Source organism: Acyrthosiphon pisum, chromosome A2 (genome assembly GCF_005508785.2).
Source record: "Acyrthosiphon pisum isolate AL4f chromosome A2, pea_aphid_22Mar2018_4r6ur, whole genome shotgun sequence".
Taxonomy (NCBI): domain Eukaryota; kingdom Metazoa; phylum Arthropoda; class Insecta; order Hemiptera; family Aphididae; genus Acyrthosiphon; species Acyrthosiphon pisum.
In genome coordinates, this window is record NC_042495.1 from 17,207,604 (window position 1) to 17,218,486 (window position 10,883).

A 10,883-nucleotide genomic window follows, 5' to 3' on the forward strand; every position below is an offset into this window, starting at 1 on the left:
AATTCTTGCAGATGAGTATCTGCTCGAAGCTGTGGCTGAGACAGCGTTAAATAGAACTTTTTTCGAACAAAAACCACCCAGTTCTACAAATACCTATTTTCCAGTAGAAAAATTGTCTGTTCCGATATTTAGGAGAAGTCCACTAGAGTACACAAGTTTTCGAAACATGTTTGATACACTGGTACACGAAAGTAATATGTCACCGGTACTTAAATTTGGGTACCTGAAATCCAGATTGGAAGGAGAACCCTTAAAACTAATCGGAAATCTGATGCTGACGGCCAGTAACTATGAGCTAGCCTTATCGCAGCTAAATGCACAGTATTCAAACCGTCGTATCATCGCCGAGAGTCACCTTGACGAGTTGTCTAAAGCACCTAATACATTGTACGATGATGGAGGTTCAATAAAAACATTATTGAACACCATAGTTGAGTCCACCGGAGCATTACGAAACTTATCATATGTCGTAGATCAGTGTGATCCAATTCTGCTATATTTGTTACAAAAGAAATTGGACCAAAATCTCAGGACATAGTGGGAATTATTAGTAGACTCTACTGAAGATCCAACGGTATTAGAGTTTGTCACGTTCCTCACCAAGTACGGTAAATCAGCCACTGTATGGAAAGCCAACGACAAACCTGCCACGAGCAGAAGAAACAAGTTGTCAAAAACCACCGCTTTATTCAGTGATTGCACAGAACAATTACACACCTTTGCACCGAAGAAAACTAGCACTAATTAACCGGAAAAGAGGACGTACACGTGTCAAGTAGGCAATAGTCACCCAGGCCATTTGTTAATACATTGTCCATTATTTAGAGAAAAGACACCAATCGAACGTTAGAAAATAATTAAAGATCTGAAACGTTGTTTTAACTGCTTCAGCGCGCACATGGCGAGTAAATGTATGAACCAACAAAAAAATGCTCAAAGTGTAGTGCAAGACACCATACCTTACTTCATTTCGGTGACCACGATCAGATTGTCATTTCTGCACATATTACAGTGGCCGCGTCGTCTACCAGAGGCCCCCATGCATCAGTTTTGTTAGCAACCGCCAGTGTGGTGATTCAGAATGAAGAAGGAAATCACGTCACTGTACGAGCACTATTAGACAGCGCCAGTCAAAGTAGCTTTATAACTAAGCGTTGTGTTCATCTATTGCAGTTGGTCAGAAAAAAATGTGACGTTATGGTACAGGCTTTGTCTGGGACACGTGCTCCTGTGGTAAAAGGAAGCGCCAACATAATTATACGTCCTGTCGATCAAGAAAAACCACAATTTAACGTAGACGTCCTAATTTTATCTCGTATAACAGGACCTGTGCTGCCAGAACGCGTCTGGTCAGATAACTGGACCCACACACATAGATTACAATTAGCCGACCCTGAATATTCCGAGACGCTACCGATTGACGTTTTGCTCGGTGCCGATGTTTTCCCGTACCTTTTCCTAGGTGATAAAAGGAAAGGTATCGCGGGACAACTGATTGCCATGTTTACTGTCTTTGGGTGGGTGCTCATGGGAAAAACGTCCAGTTCACCAGACAGGAACATAGTCACTATGTGCTCAATCACGTATTCGGTAGACCGAATGTTACAGCGTTTTCTAGAAAACGAAAACGTTCCAACCGTAGAGAAATCTAGTCAGGCTGACTTGGAATGTGAACGAATATATCAATCGACCACAACGCGCCAATCGCATGGTCGTTATATAGTGCACTTACCATTCCTGCAAGACCCATCACTTCTCGGGAAATCGGAAGACGTGGCATTGCGTCGGTTAGAGCAGTTGGAAATCAGTTCCAACAGTTTCCTGAGCTCCGTGACGAGTATCACAACGCAATGAAAGACTATCTGGACTTGGGTCATATGTCTCAAATAAAAGTACCATCATTCGATGAACAGACGGGTGCGTATTATATTCCTCATCAGGTAGTGCTGCGTCCGGAGAGTATAACTACAAAAATGTGTGTTGTTTTTGACGCTTCGGAAAAGTCTTCTTAAGAAGGTTTTTGTTATAAGTAATTATTTTATATCAATATTAAATTATCATATCTACCAAGTTATTGTGTTTGGTGTTCAGAGTGGATTAGTCAAAGACGTACAATACTCAATTATCATGTATAGTGGTTAATAAAGAATAGTTGTTAGAACAGAACTTTAGTTGAATAATCATATTGTACATGACTATCATAACTACTGATAATTTCTAAGCATACTTATGCACGTCATATTACTTAAGAAAAATTAATTTAAGTACCTAATAGGTATATTGAGATTATTATGTTTATAAAATTACCTATTAGTTATTACCACCTACTTATTATTTTTTTTTTTTTGTTTATTAATCAGAAAAAAAATATTTAACAAGATAACATATTAAATAAAACATAAGATTGATTTATCGATCTGGCCATCTATTTTAGTATTTCAAACATTATTAGTATATAATATAAAGAGGATAGGTCCAAGCACACTTCCCTGTGGTACATCGCAGACAACACTTTTTTTTTCACCTAGTATACCATTTATGTTAACTAATTGTAATCTATTTTCTGGGTAACTAGTAAACCAAAGTAGACTTTTGTTTGTTATTCAAAAAGTTGGAAGAATTTTTATTAATTCAATATGATTAACTGTATCAAAAGCTTTTTTTAAGTCTAAGAAGATTGCTAATGTTTTTTCACCATTGCCTAGAGAATTACTTATAAACTTGGTTACACTATATAATTCATCCTCTGTACTTAGACCGGGTCTAAAACCAAATTGATTATTCGAGAGTAAGTTCTTAGATTCAAGGTATTTCATTAATCTGTTTTTAATGATTTTTTCTAACAATCATCAAAAATTAACAATCATTGATATTGGTCTATAGTTATTTATTTCAGCTCGATTTCCTTCTTTAAATAGTGGAGCTACTACAGCTATCTCAAATTTTTCAGGAAATAAACAGTATTTAATACTTAGATTATAAATATATATAGAAGTGGGCCTAGTATAGAATTAATTATGGTTTTTAATAATTTTACAGTTATTTTATCAAATCCGGCAGCTGTTCTGGAATCGAACGTGTTTTCGTCGGGCGACAGTAATACTCTCTTGTGGGCCGTGGTATGATTTTGACTGTAAATAGTAGTTAGACAGTGGTGTTGTGACCGAAAAAACCTTTTTCATATAAATTAATTTTACAATAAAACTAAATGTTGAACAAATACTTTTAAATATACTCGCATTTGAAGACGTTACTCTATTGTCGAATGATTCCAAAATATTTAGTAATTTTAATAATGCTTTAAATCTTAAATTTATCATGTTTTAGTAAAAATATGTATTTACATACAAATCTCAGCGCTGGGTTTAACTGATAAGTAGGTCCTGCACTTATAAGCAATAAAAATCTATAAAATATGTAGATTCATATCATAATTATTCAAAAAATATGCAATATTATTATGTTTTTTACATATTGTATTAAACTACGATTTTGACTAAAAATATTAAACCATATAAATAGTGATGAACCGATAAGTCATGAAGACATCAAGTTACTTATATATTTCAAAAGTTCCTTAAAATTTGGTACATAATATTTCTGTACATTTTGAAATTAATTGTAATACTATTTTGGGTAAAAAGTAAAAACCGTGTAATATTTTGTTAATAGAACTTATAAGTACTTACTTAAATGTAGTGAAAAAAAGATTTGATATCTCGTGTTCTTCCTGCACCTTTTTTAATGTTATTCAATTAACAAGCCTTTAATCCTTGTTTCAGTTCCATAAGGTTTTTTTTTTCATTGATGTCTTAATTTTACCACACACACATTTTGTATGATTTGCATCCATAGCATATATTTAAAATGTTTACGACTTAACTTTAAAAAAACACAAGTTTATTCACTGTAAGTTGAAACTTCCAATATTGCAGTAAAACTAAACAGTATTATTATTATAAACTTCAAAATGTTTAAAATAGTAGACATTGAATAAGTAAGAATGTAATCCACTTATGTACATGGAGTGAATCAAATGGTTATCAATATACCAAGTAGATATTGGAAAATAATAAAAATATTCATAGAATCTATTTATAAATATTTGTTTGTTCCCCAATACAAATATAATATAATATAACATATCTAATATAAAAACAGCAACAAGCTTACAACTATTTTAATTTAACCACATACACCTACTATTATAACTAATGTTAATCGTTATCTTTCATCGATAATTTCTTCGAAATAATAAATATAATACCTATTTATATTCCATTCTTTACACATGCGGGTACCAATGTATGATGTCCCTTAACTCAATGTTGGCTGTTGCTGTATGACTTACGCTGATAGACATGTAGAGCTAAAGATTATATTTCTAATTGAATTACCAACTTTTAAAAATTCTTCAAACTACCATTCCAAAGACAAGACACCCACTCATCCATTAATATTTCTATGAATTACGTTATTAAAATATACCTATTTCGAGCTGCCACTACTTTACAGCATAGCAACATCCACTTACCCAATTATTTTAATTATACCTACTCAACATTTATATTGAAATTGAAAAAGTTGAAGATTATGTCTGTTTGTTTTCTTTATCGTGTCCACGCACAACATTTACAAAACAAATTTATTCAGAATAATTTTTTTTTATGTTTTTGAGTAATCTTAGAGTGAAATCACCCATTACAAAAACAATAGAGAATAATTTTTTTGAGGGTAAGACATCAATTTGCCTAATTATTATGTCAAAAATATTTTAAAGAACATTTAAATTAACAATTTTTTTTTATTTTAAAGTTAAATACCTAATAATAAAATATAAAATTTATATGTCGTACCTTCCCTTCAAATTGACTATCCTCTATAATTTTTTGTAATAGATAGTGATTTTACTTATAAAAGTCAAAAATTATAAAAATGATTTTAGGTGAAAGTGTTTATCCATGTTGTGCATTGGTCTGAGAGAAAAAACAAATATATAACTGACATCCTATAAAATTAATAACTTATACTAAAATAATAATCGTTAAAATATATCTATAATTTATACATAGAAATATATTTACAATTAAAAAATAAAACAATTAAATTTTTTTTATTGGTTCATAAGTTTTTATTCAATCAGTTACAACAGAGAGAACAATAAGAACAATTGATGGCAAATATAGGTTAAAATAAAAATAAAAAGGCAGACTAAACAGCCTGTAGAGGCCTCTCATCGGAGGAACCTACTACGACATGAGTAAATTTAATTTAAAATTCAACGATATCCGATTAAATTGTTAATAAAATGTAGGCAGGTAATAAGAAAACAAAATATTAGTTACTAATAATAGTTTTTCTAGCCAATAGCTATGTATATTATGTGAGATATGATGTTCACCATAAATAATTTTAAATGTTGAGACAAAATGTTGAAGTAATTTTTGAGCATAATCTAGTTGAGGTTCTTCAGTACTAAATTCCTTTGAAATCAAAATTGATATGGCAACATGCAATAATTTTAAATTTTAAAGGATAAAATATTTTTGAATATAACTGGTTCTGTATATAATAATAACTGCCTGAACTCTGTTGCTTTCCATTGGCGGTAATGTAAAAGCCTTCTGGGCTTTCTTTGGAATTCAAATGGAGAAAAATGTTTAATTGAACTTTCTAATTGACTAGAAACATTTGTAACCTTACGCAATGGTAGTCGAAGACGAAATTCATCACAACACCATAAATTTATGAGTTTTTTCATAACTCCAAGACAGATTAAATGTAAATAATTTAATGGGATTTGTGTTACGAGCTCTAGGTGTGGAATTTTTTCTAATGCACTTGGCTTTAAATGGTAATCGTCATCAGATTTCATTAAAAATTCACTATCAGTTTTTTTTCCACCAGGGAAACAGAAAAACAGATTCTTCTGTTAATACTTTTACTTTCATCCTAACATTTGGAACAGCTTGAGTACCCTGAATGTCCTTTTACACCTAAAATATATGATTTTGCCAGTGCGTCTGCGCATATTAGTTTTATGCAGACTTGATATTTTCTATCCTTATGATCTAAACCATTTTCAATAATATCTTTTGCCTTTTCAACAAATTAATCTAGAAACTCTATTTCATTTTCTGTTTTTTTATGCCAACCGTGATAGATATTAATGATAAAAACTTTATTTGGACTGCGGCATATTGTTATAATAATAATTAATAAATACCTAATATAATATTATCTTATTATATTAATATAGATACACATTAAAAATGTACAATTCTCAAGAACATATTATAAGATATTTTTGCATTAATAAGTTATTTATTTATTTATAAATCAAAAGCTTGTATTTACCTTGGAATTTTTAATTTTGTATGCTTCTGGTACCTACTACATAACTCTATTAATTCAATACCTAATAATTAATTTAAGTCTATGTATAGAAAAGCTATTGGCTATTTACTGTGCTTAGTAATATTTATGATTTTTATTATCTTAAACCATATTAATGGGTATTTATATAGATGCAAAAAAAAATAATAATAATAACTTAACTTGAGTTAAGAAGTTAATTGAAAATGTTCATATAACTTTTAACTTAACTCAGTTAAAAATTATCATTAACTTGCCCAAGCTTGCGAAGGCCTATGTGAGTTCCAACATGACAGAAAAAAATATTTATATAATATATCAGCTCAAAACAAGTCAAAATATTTTGAAAGTTTTATAGTGTAGGTATACTGTATAGAAAATGCTAATATAAGCATTCAGAGAAAAATGCATGTATTGGTCATTTGTTATAGAGTTACTCCAAAAATCAAAATTGATTTTGTCGACAGCCAATTTTGCGTAAAATTTTTGATTTCCCGTTTTTCCTTCATTTTTTTTTGTTTTTCCCAGCGCTTTAAAAAAACCACTTGGAATTTTAAATTTAAACTCTCAAATGCACCAACTAGCTTCACTTTCCCATTTGAACAACATACTGAAATTGAAAATTAAAGCATTATTTCGACTACTTATCGTGTACACAGACACAAAAAATTAAAATTAAAAAAAAAGACACATAGTAAAATCAGTATATTCATCGCTCTGCTCAGAATCTAAAATTATTAATAGTTTATAAAATAAAGATTAATTTTTCATTAATTATTAATAAGTAATTGGTGCACGACTGGTGAGTTTAATTTTAAAAGATATATTTATAAGTCTATACTAGTCTTCATGATTATTAATTGCATGGCTAAATGTATATAAACAGTAAGTCCTACAAGTCCCGTATCAACCTTATAAGTATCTCCATGGAAAATCAATATATTTAAATGCCGTTTTTTTTTACAGTAGGCCAGTAACTGACCAAATATCTCGGATTAATTAATTTTCAGTTAAACTACGGTTAAAATATTAATCAAGTATTAATAAAATCACATTTCTACTTTAACTGAGGATTAATCTTAACTGGAGATTAAATTCTCTTAACTGGAGATTGATAAAGTGGCCCTAATAAGCATGAATATTCTAATTGAATAGCATAATATTCGATTTTTTTTTCAAAAATTCAAAAATAATCAAAACATTTTTTAGGAAAATAGGTTTTTTAATTTTCCAACATAGCCATTTTGTTAATCGTATTTTTTAAAACAATTCAAAAAAAAAATAATTAAAATTTAATGAAAATCGTCCATGTTAGAGCTAATTATTATTTTTAATTTTAGCCGAAAAATCAGCGCGATTGTAATAATATTAACATGCGAATCGAATTTTGATAATGCCGTATGCAGAGGTAACATAACTATTATTCTTAAAAATTTAAAATAATAATTAGCTCTAACTTGGGCAATTTTCATTACATTTAAAATTTTTTTTTTTTTGAACTGTTTTAAAAAATACGATCAACAAAATGGCTCTCTTGGAAAATTAAAAAACTTATTTGGCAGAAAAAATATGTTTGATCATTTTTGAATTTTTGAAAAAAAATCGAATATTAATATGCTATTCAATCAGAATTTCCATACTTAATACCTACTGTAAAAAAAAAATTGCATTAAAATATATTGATTTTCCATGGAGATACTAAGGGCGATACGGGACTTCTGGGACACACCCTATATATATATAAATATATATATATATTTAGCCATGATTAATTGTTAGTTGTTACTTCATTATGGATTATGATAATTTTCAATCCGCATTATGATTTATGTAATACTGCGGTTACATGCACAGCTAAAACTGATTTAACTAAATTTGAACTAGCTATAACTCACAGAGTTAAATGTGTGTAAATGGCTGTTAATTCGGGTTACCCTAAAACGGTTTAGTTAATTCACATTTGACGAATTTATATGACCGTTTCCGAAATTCGTACGATCTCCCGTCCAAGAAAAAATGTCGTTCCTAACATTTGGGTATTTCTCGAGTCCCCCCCTCCAAATAGAACATATAGTGTCGCGATGTTTTTTTTGGTCCCATCATTTAGTACGCAAGTCGTACGAATTAGTATGCTTGTATTCAAAAATGATAGTTAAGAAACGAGTTATTTTTTTTGACTGCGATATTGGCGAGTATAAAAAAATTATTTGCAATTCAACCATTATACCTACGACTCATCAACACCATAGAGGTAATACCAATCCTGGAGGTGCTGTCCATCTTTTTTATGTATTTTGGAAATGAAAACACGTGTTGATCAGAAAATTGTTTTTTATTTTATTTATCGTGATTTGAGAGTATTAAACAATTATTTTTGAATCAACCAAATGGCCTACGTCCTAACATCATAGAAGTAATACTGATCCTGGAAGTGCTATCTATCATTTATATGTGTTTTTGAAACGAAAACTGAAAAACCCTTAACCCATGTGTTTTTAGTTAACTCTCATGCATTACCTACCTAAAGTTGTTTATATCATATTCAATATTACTTTATAGTAGTACTTCTGCCCCCCAAATCTCAAATGCTATTTGCGCTAATACATAAAAAAGAAACAATTTATGATTAGGTATATAATATTATAGACACTTTTTATTACAGAATAGGTAGTAGGAACTTAATTACATAAATATTACACAAAATTTAAAAGTTTAATATTTATTACTTAAAAATAGACAAGAACATTAGAAATAATTTATGATTGTATTATATTAAAAGGTGGGACATTACAAGCCGACATCGTAAAGGTTATAGGTTTAATAAATATATTTGTACAAAATGTATATGCAATATTTCTTCTAATTATAATATCAATATAAAGTGTAACCAAAATTACAATCATTAAGAAAAACAAAAAAGTGCTAATTAGTAATTTCTACTAATAATATATTATATTATATATCTCCTATTAAATAATATTATAATCTGTAAGCTGTAACCAATTCATAGTATCCATGTATACACATACAACATTTTCGATTTCTATCGTAAATCTCAAAACCTTTATGTGAACACCTTTAGGTGTTGTATCTGGCGGGTCCAATTTATTGTAAATCTAAACAATTCAGGGACGCACACAAACATAAAGACAAAATGTCATAAGTTTCTCTCAAACTATTCTTACCAAAATTGAGCAAATAATTATCAAGAATTAGCAAGTTAGATTTTAAAATTGCACATAAGTATTTTGACGTACGTGATAAAAATAAAGAAAATGTGAGCCAACATCGAGTTTTTTCATCAACACTTTCGAAACTGGTATCAAAAATTTTTATTCAACTACCTAAATTTTTTTATTTAATTAAGAATCTTTTTATTCAGTTAAGATTATTTATTAATTCTGGTCCTTTATTAATTTATTATTTTTTATTTAACTTTTATGCTTATAGGTGCAATTAAGAATTTTTATTAATAATAGATTTTTATTTTTTAATTTTTCCAAATATTTGGTCACACTCATAACTACTGTTTCAAAAAACCAAAGTGAACAAATCTGACGAAACAAACAAAAAATCTCAATGATATATCACAGAGTTAAGACTAAAAGGTTTAACTGATCGAACTATTGTAAGGCTTCCATTATTCTTCATAGATTTGGAACCACGAGCAAACAACAAATATATAAGTCCGGATTAAGGGGGGGGGGGCAAAGGGGCATTTTAACATACTGCACCCTGTTAGGGACCCGGTATCGATTTGATGCTCCTGATTGGTCTATTTAAATTTGCCGCCTACAGTTCATAATAATTATGATAACAATAATAATTATTATTAAAATTATCAATTTAACTTATAATCTAATGATTTATATACATTTGCGATTTGCCGCCTTTTTATGATGAATGGATTTTGTTATGAATGATTAATGTAGGTATAATATATAACATATTTATATGCATTATACGATATTGATTATTGTGGTAACATCAACATTTCAATGATCATATAGTGACGAGTTCATGAACTAAGGTAATATTATTTAGGTACAGTAATATTATGTTGTATTCCTATAGTTAATTGTGAATTAGTAAATACTAATTGTATATATATATATATATTATATATTTATATTTTATATATTATATAAATGTATATTGAACATAATGATAGGTACTTACTTACTACCAAATAAAAGTTTATAAATTTATAATATATTATTATACCTATAATATGTGAATAATAACCATATTAATTTTACATTTATGATGGACTTTTTATTAATTAGGTAATATTTAGCTTTTACTCAAAGAAAATAATATTAACATATTATGTTAATATCTATATATTGTATAAGAAAAATGTACCACTAAATACAAATAATAATATAAAAACACACATAATGTACCTAGGCGGCTAGGCCTAATGTATACATACATAGTGAATAATATAATTTATACTACTTATAATAAAAATAATAATGAATAATCTTACCGTGTATAAAAAATAA

The 10,883-nt window shown here is 29.0% G+C and overlaps 1 protein-coding gene across 1 annotated transcript; it reads left to right on the forward strand.

The window, feature by feature from the left end:
- Positions 1 to 909: 909 nt before the first annotated feature.
- On the forward strand, positions 910 to 1,854 carry LOC103309646. Its single transcript, XM_008185625.1, has one exon. It carries the CDS (start codon positions 910 to 912, stop codon positions 1,852 to 1,854), a length of 945 nt encoding a protein of 314 aa, XP_008183847.1.
- Positions 1,855 to 10,883: the final 9,029 nt, after the last annotated feature.